The following is a 17,125-nucleotide window of genomic DNA, read 5'->3' on the forward strand; positions in this document are numbered from 1 at the left end:
TTTCAAAACTGTACACAAAGTAGGAAACCATCTCTTATAAAACAGTAGGTATTCGCTATTTTTGGTACTACGTTTTTTTTTTATATGCCTTCATTCATTACAGGGGAAATTGAAACTGAAATTGTGATGTCTTTATTATCTTTATTACTTTCGTTACTATATTCTTTACCAGAAGCGTGTATTAAAAAATAATAATCCTTGTTGTCCTGTAGTCCTGTCCTGTCATGTGCTGTAAAAGTACCTCGAAACTTTAGAGCAGAGGAGCGTTATTTTAGCGAAATTGAAGTAATGGATGAGACGACTCTGGAAATGAAGCAAGGTCGGCAAGAGCTCGTAGCAGTCATAGGAGGAGAGTTGATTTCAAGGGAGATTTTCAGTGTATTGAAAAAGGAAGGTGTTAATCTCCGGTAGACCCCGAAGGTACCTCGTGCCGTGGCACTTCAGTGATCCGTCGTTTGAGGGCGCCGCTTTCGCTGTTACGGTACGGCCGTCGTCGCGGCCGTCTTATCAATACCCGTCGATCCGACAACAGCGCTTCCGTCCGCGCTGCTGCGGTGTGTTCCTATATTCAGCGTTACAACTGCGACCGAAATGACCTCACACATAATTGACGAATTAATTCTGACAGTTGTTGTGCCGTTGTGCCATCAGTGGTGACTGTGTGTGTTGTGGTGACGGTGTCATGGACCGTGCCTAGGAGGATGGCCGAGCAGCAACGAGAGGCGCCTGAGCGCGAGCTCGAACAACAAATCCTCCAGATCAAGAAGCAGCACCAGCTCCAACACCAGATCCTGCTGCAGCATTTTCAGCAGCAGCAACAGCACCTGGCCGAACAGCACGAGCAGCAACTCAGACAGCATCTGAAGGAGTTTTGGGAACGGCAGAAGCAACTGCAGGAGTTGAGGCAGAGAGAGCAGCTGGAGGCGCTGCGCAAGAAAGAGAAACATGAAGAGAGTGCCGTGGCTTCTACGGAAGTTAAACACAAACTCCAGGCGTTTCTGAGGCAAAGAGCTTCGGGTTGCTCGAAGACGTCGAGGACAGATAATTCCTGCTGGTGAGTGCAACAGCTGACTCTTGCATTCCTGCCAACCTTAGATCTGTTTGTAAACAATGAGGTCGCACTGTTTTCAAGTGTGATCGGAATATTTCCGGGTACTATTAGGCTACGAAACTTGTTTCTTTCGATAAAATGGTTATTTTCTATAAAAAAGTAATTCATTCGAAAAACGCTGGATCTCCAATCAAAACTGCCACCGTTGATTTATGAGACTGATATTGTATTATTGGTTTCATAACTTAAGTACCATAATACCATACTAAGTAGCGCAGTAATCGATTTTTTCTTTGTGCTTTTTTTAACGCAAATTTGAAATTTTTATATAAACAAATGCTTTTAGAAACAAGTACCATTCATTAAAAGTAAAAATAGATATTTCTAAATGTCATTAATTTGTAAACTGTTTTGTCACATTTATAAATTGTACGTTTTATCGGTCCACGTCGATTTAAGAGCGTACCTACATCAGACAGTGACAGAAATAACCAATGAAAAATTCATTTAACTCTGACAATTGAAGGCTGCGGTCATTCAGCGTGGATTCAGTCTTGGTATCGCAATAATAACAAAAATTTGTATTTTTTAAAATAGATTTTTTCACTATCTTACTCGGTACAGATTTCAGCGGTATATGTATATTGATTGACAATAACATCAATCCAATGTGACTCATCTTGAACGTAATAGTGTTGGATTGTCAGTTGGGTCTGCTAAATAATATAAAATATATGTTGACTACACTTACATCTTACTACATATTAAATTTTTTATTGTATCAGGTAGAATTGATCAATCATCGCTTTGCAGTTTTTACTGAATTCATCCAATATATCTAATCAGTAATCAATCACACAGAAATCTCGTTCTCGGTATTTCCGTATTTTAAAGGCGTTATTACCCTACACTACGTTAAAGTTGATCGATGTATTTATAACATTTGTTTTATTAATGATTGTCCACTCTATGTTTTCTTGGGTTCCCTATAAATATTGATAACTGAAACTTATAATCATATGGTAGTACTCAGTCTGGTGGACTGATTTACCATGTAAAACTGTATGTATGTACTATTCCGGACACGGAATCTTGGCCAACATTTTTGAGACATTTCTAAAAAAAATTATGTAAACCAATCATTAGTGTCATTATTAAATGACTTTGAAGTTTTTCTTGTGATATCAAAAAAGCAGGGAAATGGCATTATCGAGTCAAAAGTTGGGTTATATTCTATATTCAATAAAGGCCAGTTCACAGATATTTGTCAGTTAAATGTCAGTTGTGGCCAAGATTCCGTGTCCGGAATAGTACATATTGGGTGATTCAAAATAATTGTGGCCAACTATGTACGAAACTGTATGTGGCAACTGTGTGAATGGGATAGAGTTAATATTTGTATGACATTTCATAAGCCTGCATTTGATTTTTTTAATTCCATTGCACATTGATTTGACAAGTTTCAAAATTGCACGCCTATGAACTGTCAAAGAAATGTCAACTCTACCCTACCCACACAGTTGCCACATAAATTTTCGTACATAGTTGCCACACTTGGCCACAATCATTTTGAATCACCCAATATTAGGCATTCACGATCTTTTGGAGACCGATTTGGCTATGACCATCTAGTGTTTTTGTTGGCAGTACCTCCGTGATAGCTAAATTCCCTAAAGGAAAATGACACTTTTTGTGTTAGGTTAGGTTGTTTTCAGTTATATTTTCTGAATAGGTACATTGTTGCCGGATCTCTTATATCTGGTCTGTCCTTTTTAAATTGGAAGTAGCATCGTTTAATGGAAATTTTTTGTCGTAACAAAATTATTTTGGCAATTTTGACTTATCTTTTACGCAAATTAATAAATCTTATGAATATTAAACTCATAAATCTGGCAGTGCGGTGGCAACAAAATGTGAACAGACACTGACAGAAAAAAAAAGTTGCATTCGTTGCATCACTGAATCAATTATGTAGTCCAACATGAAAAGAAAAAATCATAGCCAACTCGGTCCCAAAAAGACCCGTGAATACCTAATAAAGAGCGATCAAATTCATTTGTAATCGAGTTATCCATAAATCCGAAACCGTATGTCGTTATTTGAACTCCATGCTACAACAATCACAGCACGAAACACAGGTTAGATCTCGACATATCAATCGCAAAGACATACGGATTCAAATCCATGGATGACTCGATTACAAATTAATTTGATCGCTCAATAGTTTGTTGTTACATTACTTCTGTCTTCTCTTTTTTAAATTTATATAATGTTATGAATTATGATGATGAAGCGATAATAAGTAAGTCTGTCTATTGAGATGGATACAAATTGCCCTATAATGTTGTTTAACTGTCAAAAAAGTTATTTAAAATTCAGGTTTCTAAAGTAAATATTTATCAATTTGAAATGAACCCGTCTCGTTATTCGTCGTTTAAGATTTATGGCAAATTTTTAATTTTTAATATATTGATATCATTAGAAATGTTTGAGTCAATGCGATCAAACTTCATCTGTTTAATAGTAGACACAATCAATAAGTTGTCACAGTGTGGGTAGATTTATCTTTTTGTCAAAATATGTAGAACACTGAAATTTATTAATTATTCAAAACAAATGGAATAATTTATTCAGTACGCCGCGCCGTAGTCCCCAGAGAATTATGAATAGACTGACGACTATATACTCTACATTGTTTTAGCAGATTCATTTAAAATATTATTATTTTAATGACAGACGATAGTCAACTTTTTTTTTTCAAATTACACTATATATTTTTTTGTTCTTATAGAGAATTTTCTTTTGAAAATTTGTATTTTAATTGAAAAATCAAAAATCAAGAGACCAAATTCATAAACAATAAATCTATTCTAGTTGCTCAAAAATTTCCTCCATGAAACGGATGAAAATAAACATTTTCGGTGTTTATTAACTGTGATTAGTTGCGATAAAACAAATATAAGGAACGAAAACTGGACTGAAAAGCGCGAACAAAACGTCATTAATGTCAAAAGTGAATTAAAATTGGGCATCTATTTCAAAAAGGCGCCACAATAATATTTTTTTCTAAAGCTGACTTGAGTTATTATTTATTAAAAAAAATATATATCTTAGAAATACATATACATATCGACATGCAGGGAAATATTGATCAGAATCTTACTGAGCTATTTTCATGTATGATTATTTATTATTACTAATTATGCAGACAGTGTATACATAATGAATTACATAGTTATAAAACTCGTACATATTTTTTCAAATTTTGGTGTGACTCATAATAAATATATTTAAGGTCTGATTACGTTGGTTTTGTTTCTTTGGATTATACATAATACATTTACATATATGAAAAAATGAAAACTTAGTCATTAAATATGAAATTATGTAAATGTAAACTGATGTTTTGACACATTTCCCATACAAAAAACTGGGGTTGATCTTTAGTTCTTCAATATTCTATAGGGATCGCATCATATTAAAAAAATTAACTTTCTATGTTGATTAAACTCAATTGAAGTGTTACAGTTTATGCTGTGGAATCAACCGATTTACCGATTTTTTGACAAAATGTAATATCTTATCGTGTTTATATAAGTACGCAATAATAAATGAGTTATTAAGTTGGGAGAGTTTTCCAAGCATATCAGAGATATTTCACATGTACAAATGGCCCATTAAGTCGTCAGATTATATTGATTACATAATTGAATTATTTAATGTCTGTTTTATTTATTTAATTAATTACATACAATAATAACCCACAATTATATAGAGTTGTGGATTTTTTTGAAATAATAATGACGTTTATTAAGGCATCTAAACAATATACATTATAATGAACCAAAAATGTGACAGATTATGAAAATGTCAATTTTCAAAATTGAAATGAGTGGTGTATAATAATAATTATAGAATGTATCACACGGTCGTAGATACTATTTACATACCTATAAATTAATGATTCGATTTAAATAAAAATAGTAATTACATTGATGACGATATGTATTTGAAAATGTCAGAGCATACCAACTAAAAAACTTATATTTATAAAATACACAGACATCACGGCCTACTTGATCACAAACATTTTTGAACGCTCGTTATATTGTACCTATTTCATATTCATTCATTTATCCGGTTTATGAAGGCGTAGATGTTTCAGTTTATTAGAACGAAATAGTAGTATTATAAGTGTTCTGTGATAATGTACCTGCTATCGTAAGTCTAGACTTGGAACGACCACCTTCTTGAATTTCTAGTATCTATTTTTAAGCGGTAAACTCCGTTTTTATCTAACATATTGATATATTTGACCCAAAATATTTTATGCAGTTGGGATCAAATATTATGTGCATACTAACGTCCGGTCCTACCGATTATACTTGAGAAGAGACCAAGTAATTTTATGACAATGTGATTCAATAAATCAGAAATTAGGTGATTACAAATGCACGTGTGGGATTTCATATTGACGGCGTACCTTGATAATTTGCATTTACGTAATTACTAGGAAGGTAAATATAGCTCTTCATTGTTAAAAAACATCATTTGATTTGAACTAATAAGCATTCATAAATGCCAAATATAGCAAGTTAAAAATAATCGCTTGGACTTTGTTCTGCCCGAAATACAAAATTACAAATACAAATATTACATCTGGAGTTGATTTTCTGTAGTTTGTAAATGACATCGTCATTGACAAATTCTATTTATCAGGTTTCATGCGCAACAGTGGTACCGTATATTAATATCGTTGCAATAAAACTTCTCACTAAAAATAATAATACTGGTTGAAGGTGAATTGTAAAATCGTTCTAAAAATAACTACATGAATATCAAGACAGTGACATTTTATCTGCAAAGCGTTTAAATTTTAAACGTCCTGTTGCTTCAACAAGAATCGTTGAGTGAAATATTTTTAGAAGGAAGTTGTGTAATGGTTGACATGTTTTTGAGTAATTAAAAAAAAATCGCGTTTTTACTCTTGCTTGTTTCTACATTTGTCTCGTAGCTCAAATATTGTTAAAAATAATTTGTGTCCAGCTTTTTTTTATGGTCGTTTTCTAAATTCTGCATTGAATTGTATGCTGCCAAAAGCAACAGTCAGAATGTGAATGAGTTGATCCTTGCCAAAATTTGGCACCTTTCATTGCTTAAAAATTATACGAGGTCTGTTTAATAAAAGCAAATATCTAATTTCCATTAAGGTTAACCACCTGCGGATAGTTTTGTACCAAAGCAGTTAAATTAAACAAGTAGTGGATCACTTCCGATGTCATTTTAATATATTTGGAAATTTGTTTTCGTGCGAGAAATGACGAGGAATTTGCTTTTCGTAAGAAAGAAAACCTCAAAAAGTAAAAAATGACAATGGATGGAATTACGTCAGATATGTTGTGAGCAATTTTCTGAAAAACATCGAATAATAATCATAAATCATTTTCCTTGAAAATTGCTCTGACGTAGAGACCTGAAATTTCTAGTTTGAATCTTGAATATTTCATCGTTGTTCGTTATAAAATACAATGAGGAAGCCAATTATTTGCGTAATCAGTCTTCCATTAAATTGAAACGCGTACAGAAAAGTTAGTGTAATTAAATATCTGCGAGATAAAAATAAATATGCAAAGTAGAATTTTGTTACGGGATCATTAAAAAATGTACTTTGCTTAACATTGCCAATAAACGTTTTTAATGGTTATATTATCGCACAAAAATCCCACGTTAATGAAAGGAAATAAACTAAAAATAAAACAAAATAAATTTATCTATGACAAAAATAGAATTGACCTAAACAAAGTAGGTAGACGACTTAATGATTTGCATAGCGTCAAAATTCATCATAAAGCATTGTTTTTAAACAGTTATTTGGCGTCAATTTGATTATAAAATATATATTACATGTTAAGAAAAAACCTAAACATATAGATTATAATAGTTTCAGTCTCTGGTAATAAATAAAAATATATTGTTTGTTAATGGACTGCGCCCGGCTGTGGTAGCAACCAAACATACATACGTCAAAGGGATTTCCTGCAATCACTGTTTCGGTTTCATTGTTGTGACAAATTCTTTTCTTGTAGATTTAAGATGAAGTCAGAAGACCTCAGAAGCTTATAAAAATTCTGAATGTGTCATTCAAACAGAAATTTATTTGGAATTTAAATTTTCATTTATTAAAAAGTACCTATAACTGATTTCACTTTCGGGAATGATACAAATGATGGCTTTTGTACTATTTTATTTTAATTTTGAAAGAAGCATTGTGTTAATAAATGTGAGTAATACTAAAAAACTGGAAACATGAGATCACATTCTATTTTGTGCAAGTGATTAATTTTAAATCGAGAAAAGGGTACATTATTACTGTACAATTTCAACGTGAAAGTGAGAGTTCACCACTGTTATGTACTTAAAGGCGAAAAACGATAAGAACGATACAATGTCGTGTATGCTAAGACAAAAATAAAGTTATGTGAACTCATTATTTAAGTCCGATTAGAGGAGTGCCACCCGGATTCTCGTATCTTGAAAACTACAAGCTTACGTGAAAAACACAACGTAAATAACAGAAAACAGCCATAGCGAACTTCTGTTCTCGGCAATGATTCCTGGCTAAGAGGATGAAATTTCATTGCTAAATTTGTTATTATTATGTGTCCCCTTCGATATCAAAATTAACCTCTTCCGGCGTTTTTCACGTGATTTTTGTTTTCAAGATAATCCGGTTGGATATCTTTCGTTGGACCAGCCTGTATTATTGTTGTTGAATTGGGCGTTTTGATTAATAATGATCTTACGATCGGACAGAATGTATAAAAACAACTGTAATTGCTGCTTCACTTGTTTTGGTGGAAAAATAAAACAAAATCACGTGTGGTTTGGAAGATTACTAAAGCACAGTATTTTTAAAATCCAATCTAATTTTATGCCGATACTGATTTTTATTGAATCTATTGTAGAATATGCCTTCTGGAAAGGGCCTGCATTAGGCAAGGTATTAAGAAAAAATACACGAAACTATGATGTGATGATATCCATATGAAACGTTTTATTTTATTGAGAATAAAGAACTTGAAAAAAAGCATTAGGCCAGATATTTGCCGTTCAAGTTTATTTAGCCGTTTATTTATATGAAGTGTGTTAGAGTAATTATAACATAAAATCGTCGTTTTGGTTTGATTCATAAAAATATTTGTTGAAGCGGAGCCAAAACTGAAATCACGTTACACGGTGGTTTTTCCACCTAATGTGCAATCTTTAATCTGTCTTTAAGCATGGCGTTGAATAAGGTTTAGTGTTAGTTTTATATTTAGGTACATGTTTCAGTTACATAATCGTTTTCTTTTTTTTTTCAGGTCGGAAGGAATGGATACGGGATCTGACTCAACAACCAACAACGATTTTCCGTTAAGGAAAACAGGTATGGTTATTCTTATTAATACAAATCAGGTAATATTAATATACACGGTGTTATTGAAGTCCATGTAATTAATTTAATCACCAATAGAACTATTTAAAATATATACACATTTTTTTACATATTGATCTTTAATCGATTTTTTTTTTTTACTTTTTTCTAACCTCTAATTTGACACTTCACTCATCAATTGAAACGAAAGATAGAGTGAAAATGTTTTTGTGCGGTACAGTTTTTTGATGAAAGAACGATCGTTGTTCTAATACTAACAGTTTTTACTGTTTTTAATTCCTGTATTTTAATGGAGTAATTCTTTTTTCGTGCTTCGGTATCACATGATCGAGTATGAATTTTAGGGTTCAAATGATACATATTTAATTTTAACTCTGTTTTGAAGAATTTACGAAAAAAATTATAAATAAAAAAAATGTTTATTTTAAGGAGTCTTATTGGTGGTTAAATTTATTACGTGGATTTTTATAACACCCGGTAGATAAGGTTATATTGCTGTATGTAAAAAATTGGATGATTAATTGAATGTGGAAACAAAAGCATTAGCTGGATTTAGTTAACATAAACATCTGCTGTCAGGCAGGTATATGATGAAAATACATAAATGATACTTTTCGGGTGCGTCTTATTAATGAAATGAAAAAATGTTTATTTAATTTTTAATTTTGTAAATCTAACGTGATAAGTGATAACAGACATGTGTGTTCAAAAATTCGATAATATATGTACTTATTATAAAGGCAACATTTTTATGTACGTATCCCCTACTACTCCACGATGAACACCAATAAAGTAAAATGTATCGATTATTTGTTAGTTTTTTATACCAATTTCATTAATAACAAAAATTCCAAATCAGTGTCCCTAAAATAATTTTATTAAGCAAATATTTACTACTGTCTTTTTTTGGGAGGTTGAACATTAATCACTTGGTGTTGAGTTATGATCGGTTTTCGGAGTTTCGTAAATACCGAACCACAATAAAATAATTTCTTGTAAGATAGTGGACAGTTTCGATGTTTTTACTAGTAATTTTGACAAATAAAAAATGAATGAAATCGCTATGTAGAAATAAAATTCGGTGAGAGTGGTGTTAATTAACGACATTAACGCAGAGAAAGAAATATTATAGAGAAAAAGAATAAATCAAATGTGTGAGTAATCCATCATTATGTATGTATGCTTACGTTGGAAGCCAAGCATTCAAGTATGTAGTTGGAACGTTTGTTAATGCTGTTGAAAGTATAATTACAAAATAATATGAAAAAAACAAATCTAAAAGGTGATTTAATTCAATCGTGGACAAAATTGGAAACAAATAAAAGAATTTGCAAATGAAGAATCGAATGAGCCGTGAAGATCTCGGGCTTAGTGTGCGGCTATTACAGCGAAAATAAGACTCACGGAAAATCGTTTAAAACATAATTTTTAGGGGCATTTCTATTTATTAAAAGACTGATTTCAGACGTACATACTATTTTTTATCTACTACGTTTGTAAACCATACATGAATATTAATTACCGAGCAAGTTTGTTGCCACAGTTGCAACTGATAAGTATTTTCTAAAAAAAAAAAGCCGGAACGAAACATTACTTGGACTAGTGCATTTCTTGGCAAACACGTAAACACCTTTATCTGAGTGATGAACCACCTGTGTCTGAAACACGTTGAATGCTTTTCCTTCAAACAAATTATTCAATTGTATTGAAGGCGTTACAAGAATTGGTGGATCTTGAGAGGACTACAATGTGACGGGGAATAGGTGAACTCTACGTGCTAATTTCTAAAATGTTTCTGAATGTAGTAAGCTGCTGTCCTAGGAGGAAACCCTATTATTTCACCATGAAGTACTCCAAAGAAAGCCATAATTAATTACAACACGTATCTCCGACGGAAATATAAAAAACTCTTGCACATCTTGGCTTGGAAGGAATGAGTTACATTGACAGCGTAGTTAACTGTCGCACTGTTAATCCCACCATTAACTTTACGGCTCTCTGCTGTCGCAAGTTTTTTGTATTAACTGATCCTAGTGTATAATAGTTATTTATGCAACAAGTGACTAAAGTAATAGGTATTTTTTTTTACGAAAAGGAAAATTTGCCGAGTAAAAAAAAAGATACTTTACTAACGAGTTGCATACAAAAATGTTTTGGCGCCCGTAAGTTTAGATAACAATTTTTTCGACAAAATTTGAAAATTTTCTTCTGTGTGAACCCGTGGACCTTTAAAACGCTCGTTTTACTCGCGTTTTAAATTGGCCCATTCATGCCAAAAAAATCCCAATTTACATACGAACTCGTTAAAAAAACTACTACATAATTATGAATGAAAAATTTTATAATTGCGTTAAAAAATGACACGCTACGGCACTTCTTTTAACGCAAAATGCGTGCAAAAATGAACCGCAATGGCACTTTTTTTAACGCTTCTTGACCGATTCAAAAATCACGTATTTTATGAACGCAAACGAACGTTTGACGGACGTTAAAAAAAGTAATTAACTGAAAGAAAACTGGTTACTGGGTTGGAAAAATAAATATGTAATTTATTTCAGAATCTTTATTGTGCTGTACAAATTTTTATAATATAAAACAAATTGGTCAAAATAAATGTTCGGAATTAACCAATTTTTATGTGTATGTATGTGTGAAATACATATGAAAAATACATTCACATATAAAAAAAAGCATTTTACTTCGAAGTATGTTTATGTTTTAATGGGTACTACTAGCAACATTTTGACCCTCACTGTACGTATCGATTGAACACAAATTTGCGGCTCAAGGTCGGGGAAAAGCTCAAACTTATTTATACCTATGTTCACATATTGCGCGGTTATGAACAGGGCTTCACCCTTACATATTACACTTATAATGAAAAGTTACGTTTATAGTTATTGCCATGAATGTTTTTGGGAGTGTGGCAATAGTTTCCAAGTATTATAAGAAATGTTATAGAACAAAATCTAGTTCACTTAATCCCCGTGCAAAAACAGAAGGAATAACGGTATACAATAGAAGTAAAATGTAAAATGTACATTACAAAAATCTTAAAAGTACAATTAGGTAATTACTCCAAAGAGACACCAGCAGAACAGCGTATTACATAAAATGAAATACAACTACAATTAATTGAAGTAAAGGGATAATAAATACATGTTTGATTTATTTGTATTTCGTATTTCTTCTTAAACGGTATAGTTTTTCTCTTCACCGTATTTTGTGATGAGTAGAATCATAAAAAAATGCACAAATAGTTTTCAAATCAGGAATAAATCAATTTTAAAGTATGTAATATTGATTGGATTTTGCCGTGTGCAAAAGTGAAAAATTAAAATAAGTAAAATTGCTGTTAAATATTTTAGCGGATCGTATTATTATTTATGATTTACCACTGGTAAAATTTTTAGCTTCCGAGCCTAATCTGCTGAAAGTGAGGTTAAAGCAGCGCGTGATGGAACGTCGCTGCAGCCCCATGAGCAAAAGACACCTTCCCCCGTCGCTCAAGAAAAAGCTCCTGAGCTCGTGCCTACCTCCCAGCGAGTCTCCACCACAAGAACCCCCCAAAGAACTGAGCCCCCCTTGCGAAACTGAAGAATATCAACGCCATGCCCTCTTCAGCAGTCCCTCAATGCCCAATATATCTTTAGCCGCCCATCACGTTCTCTCCCCCGATCTCTCTGAGGCCGCCGTCCGAGCTGCATGCACAGCCAGGTTGGGAATGCCCTTAACAGGACAGATGTTGCCCGGAACTTTACCGTTTTACCCTTCACTACCGGCCATTGAAAGCGAACACGAAGAAACCCCCCTGGACACCATTAGCGAATTACAGGAACCTCAGCAGTCGAGGGGGGTAATAAGGCCGCTGGGTAGGACGCAATCTTCGCCGCTTCCTTTAGGCCATCCTCTGCTGGAAGGACCGCCGCCACCGGTGCCCCAACCACCACAGCCGCCGCCCGAAGAGCAAGAGCAGAGGGATTTGGAACTCAGGGCTAACGAATCACGAAGGTAATTATCAGAAATCGACGTCCTAAAGAAAAACATAACAATAAGTTTAAAATACATAGAGTATTTTACACAAAAATTTTATGCAGACATAAATTATGCCACAAAATCACCAGGCTCTTAAAATACCTAAATCATGCATAAAATTTATTTCAGGTAATTGGTTTTTATTTTGTTTTGTATTGTTTCATTCTTTTTTCATTTAATATGTATGATTTCAAATCTTATTGAATAACATTCAGTGACTTATTCGAATGTAGTGGTCCTCATAAACTCGTACAAGATCGTAACTGCGTACTTTGTTTATTGTTTCCGATTTAAATCCCATTTTATAACATCTCTTGTAAAGTGTGGTTTTGATTGTGTTTTCATTTTATAATTTTAATATTTGATCTGTTACATAAATTTGTCTATTTTTAGAACTAATTTTCTTTTTCTGAGTTTTTTTTTCTACCGATTGATGTTGCTGTTACGTGGTGCTCTGATTAATTCTTCTGCTATCGAATGGTTTCCTCATTATGGAACTAAATTTAGACACGATGCGTGCGACGTACAGCAACCGTAAACTACTTGGTAGGTTCAGATATTGACGAGCGTCGAGTTACGAGTGTATTAATTACTGTCACAGGTCGTTCTGTGTTATAAATAGTATCTGTAATTGGGTTTTCCTTTTCTCATCATCGTCGCCATTGTCCTCTCACACTGATTGTTCGTATTTCTCCTTTCGATCTTACGTATACCAGCATCTCGGGTTTCTTGGTGACCTCGTATCAATTTTTTTAACAAATATATTTTTATAAAATTGAAATTTGTATTATACTCGTATAAAACAGATGCAAATTTTAAAAAGTTGAGGATTAAAATTATTTCAAAAATGATCCCACAATATGTACAAACTACACAGTCGACAAACATTATTCACATTTATAATGAAAATAATTTTTATCATATTTTTTCATTGTTTCATTTTTTGGGTTATTAATTTATTATTATTTCTGTTGACTAATGAAATTTGTATTCCAACTCTCGTAGGCTCTAGAACTTAAATAAAAGCGTTAAGAGAAGAGTATATGAAATTAAAAGATAAACATTATTAATTAGAAATGTCGTAGTATAAGTATATAATTTTGCTTAAACTGTAAATCCAACTCCAAAGATATTTTTGTAGCAGAAAAGGAAAAAAATCATAAGATAATTTGAATTTTTGATACGATATTATACCTTTAAATCAATTTTGGAACAAATAAGATTCTGCTGAAAGAAGAAATCTTTGACCATAATATTTTGCTTAATTTTTTGATACATATGAGTTCACCGATAATTTTAATTTTAGTTGCTGGTCAACAGTCATGACTACGACTTTGGTGAACCCAAGTTATCCATTAAAAAGAATATTGGTTAATATTTAATAATTTATTTTGTTACTTCTTTATTAGTTGAATTGATTGTTTCAGTATTCGGCCATTATCTCGCGCCCTGAGCAGTCCTGTGGTCCACCTAGGCGCTCCCGATGGTCCGACGCTGTCTAGGCGTCGGGCGTCTTCCACTCCTACTACGGGGTTGGCGTACGACAGCCAAATGTTAAAGCATGCCTGTATCTGTGGAAACAACGCCCTCCATCCAGAACACGCGGGAAGACTCCAAAGCATCTGGTCTCGTCTCCTTGAAACAGGTTTAGTTTCTCGATGTGACAGGTTAAGACCTAGAAAAGCGTCGACTCAAGAACTTCAAACGTGCCATTCTGAGGCTCACGCTTTGTTGTACGGCACTAGCTCTATGAACCGTCACAAGATGGACATGAGCAAATTGAGCTCTCTCCCTGTAACGGCTTTCGTAAGACTCCCCTGCGGGGGTATCGGGGTGGACACTGACACTACTTGGAACGAAATTTATACAGCACCGGCTGCCAGGATGGCAGTAGGTTGTACTGTTGATTTGGCCGTGAGAACTTGGACGGGGGACATAAGGAACGGTTTCGCAGTGGTGAGGCCGCCTGGACATCATGCAGAACCTCAACAAGCGATGGGGTTTTGTTTTTTTAATTCAGTGGCTATTGCGGCGAGAGTGTTGCAAAGGGAACATCGCGTACACAAGATACTCATATTCGATTGGGGCGTGCACCACGGCAACGGCACCCAGGACATTTTCTATGACGACCCGCGTGTTCTTGTCATCTCAATGCATCGCCATGACGACGGGAATTTTTTTCCAGGCACCGGAAGTCCGGGAGAATGCGGCGCCGGCGCCGGTCTCGGTTTCAACGTCAACATTGCTTGGTCCGGCGGACTTAATCCGCCCCTGTCGGATGCGGAATATCTGGCCGCGTTCCGTACTGTTCTTATGCCGATCGCCCGCGAATTCAGCCCTGATATTATTCTGGTGTCGGCAGGATTCGACGCGACGGACGGCCACCACCCCCCTCTCGGAGGCTATAAAGTTTCTGCGGCATGTTTTGGCTATATGACGCGCCAACTGATGCAGTTGGCCAGAGGTAGAGTTGTCTTGGCCCTCGAAGGGGGCTACGATTTGCCATCAATTTGTGATTCTGCCGAAGAATGCGTAAGAGTTCTGCTCGGCGATAATCCTTCACCTATATCTCCTTCAGAGTTATCGAGAGCGCCGTGCGGCAATGCCATCATTGCTCTCCAGAAAGTGATAACCGTACAAAGTGCTCACTGGCCGTGTCTACAGGAGGCCGCTAAATCGGCTGGATGTTCTTTCAACGACGCTGTGCGCAACGAGAAAGACGACAAAGATACCGTAAATGCTATGGCGAGTCTTTCAATGCAGCATCAGACCCATAACATGGTGTCATCGCCGCCTGGATATCATCCAGGTTGTTCGCCGGACGCAGGTCGTCCGTCAGCATGAAATGAGGAGGATTTTTATTTAGTCTCCACCAGAACATTCCCGCTGTCGCTCAGAGTGACTGCCTCTTATTAAATAAATATAAATCAAATTATCGTGTGTTTTATTTTTGTTAATATATTAAAAGTTTTTAATAAAAACATTTATTTACTTTACTTCATACGTATTTATTTTACAAAATAGCGAGCAGTTTCAATTAATACCCCTTAATGTTTTCAGGTGACGTGGGTTTTCGTCGTCACAATTTCAATATTAAATAATTTGTGTTCAATAGAAATATGTATTTCATTTGCATTGTAGTTAATGTTTCAAAATAATTGTGACAATCATGATTTCCAATATGTATTGTGAACATGCATGATTATTTTTGCTCGCGTTAAATGAGAAAAAACACTTTCAACATGGTATCTATGTAGGCAATAGTTATTTGTACAACTAGTTATGAAAGTCATACTTTTTTTCATGAATTTGCAGTTTGATTAACGAGAGCGTAGCTCGAGTTAACAAGCAAATGAGTGAAAAAAGACTCTTGTAACATGTTGTACACGCTATTTTTTTGCATATCGTTGTAAGTTGAGAAATTTGGCCTGAAAGAATTTATGAAAAATTTAAAAAAAGTAGGTATGCTTTGACAATCATCTCCAAGGAGATGAAATAAAATGATCCAAAAAAAGTACTACTTTCATTACGATTTTTCGTTTAAAAAAGTGCGATATGCAAAAAAGTATTTTCTTACCAAGCTGGAATTATAATGTCAAAGTGCAGTCCAAAAAATCATACAATCTGTTTTGCCTATATGGTGATTATTGAACGTTGTTTCCGTTATTATTTGATAACGGTTTTTTTAATGCATTTTTTGCTCTTGTAGGTGTAAAAATCTAAGATTATTTTATGACAATAATTGTTCCGATACAATTCATCGTTATTCAAACATCACACCGAGTTGATGTAATTCTGTTTTTAGGTATCAGAAATATAAATATTGTTACAACTAGTTCTCGAGATTCATAAATTGATTATTTAATCTTAGGTATACTCCTAATTTTCTTATTTCTACAAGTGGATATCAAAAAAAGGACGAGGTAGGTAGTATAGGTAAGTTAGTATAAAGTTGAGTACCTAATGACAATAATACAAATACTAAGGCATAGTTTCTCAGTTTCACTGATTTGTCTGTTGTACAAAACAACAGTTTTTAAATTAATTCTAATATTTGTGGTAATATTTTTACATTGACAGATTTGTGTATTATGTACAGTTGGTTGAAAAAAAAAAACGGGAACTGTCAGAACAAAATTGACACATTTTTACAATTTCTTCGTAGTGTGAATTCTTCTTACGAGACATTAGGTTAGAATTATGATCAAAATTCAACGACATTTTTAAAAATTATTTGACAGGTATTGTCAAGTAGACAATTAATTGACAAATGGACAAAACAAAATTTACATTAGGAAAATTTTCATTTCCAGTTTTTTTTTTTACAACCAACTATTTAATTTAAAGTGAACAACTGTAAACTCAATAGTTAATGTTAACCAGCCATTATATTATGGTGGGCCTGGGCATGAATCGTTATTGTTGTTATAATTGGAAAAAAAAGTAGGCAACAAGTTAAAGATCATACGAAATAATTTTGTTTTATAATAGAAGTTTATTTAACGAGTTCGTGTGTAAATTTACACAAGAACGAGTTGAATACAACGTTTTTTTGTTCGACGAGCCCCTTAAAGGCTCCATCCAAATCGCTTAAAATCTTTAAA

General features: G+C 33.9%; 1 protein-coding gene across 1 annotated transcript; it reads left to right on the forward strand.

The window, feature by feature from the left end:
* Positions 1-460: 460 nt before the first annotated feature.
* HDAC4 (histone deacetylase 4) lies at positions 461-15,517 on the forward strand. The gene is made up of 4 exons (XM_069048927.1): positions 461-1,054; positions 8,413-8,477; positions 11,900-12,497; positions 13,949-15,517. The coding sequence occupies exons 1-4, from the start codon at positions 702-704 to the stop codon at positions 15,363-15,365; spliced, it is 2,433 nt and encodes an 810-aa protein (XP_068905028.1). The 5' UTR covers positions 461-701; the 3' UTR covers positions 15,366-15,517.
* Positions 15,518-17,125: the final 1,608 nt, after the last annotated feature.

Source organism: Tenebrio molitor, chromosome 5, assembly GCF_963966145.1.
Source record: "Tenebrio molitor chromosome 5, icTenMoli1.1, whole genome shotgun sequence".
Taxonomy (NCBI): Eukaryota; Metazoa; Arthropoda; class Insecta; order Coleoptera; family Tenebrionidae; genus Tenebrio; species Tenebrio molitor.

Bases quoted from the DNA above. Each gene is read 5' to 3' on its own strand.
- HDAC4 (XM_069048927.1), top strand. From the start codon at position 702: ATGGCCGAGCAGCAACGAGAGGCGCCTGAGCGCGAGCTCGAACAACAA. The intron at 1,055-8,412 runs GTGAGTGCAACA...TTTTTTTTTCAG, and splicing joins AGGACAGATAATTCCTGCTG to GTCGGAAGGAATGGATACGG. The intron at 12,498-13,948 runs GTAATTATCAGA...TGATTGTTTCAG, and splicing joins AGGGCTAACGAATCACGAAG to TATTCGGCCATTATCTCGCG.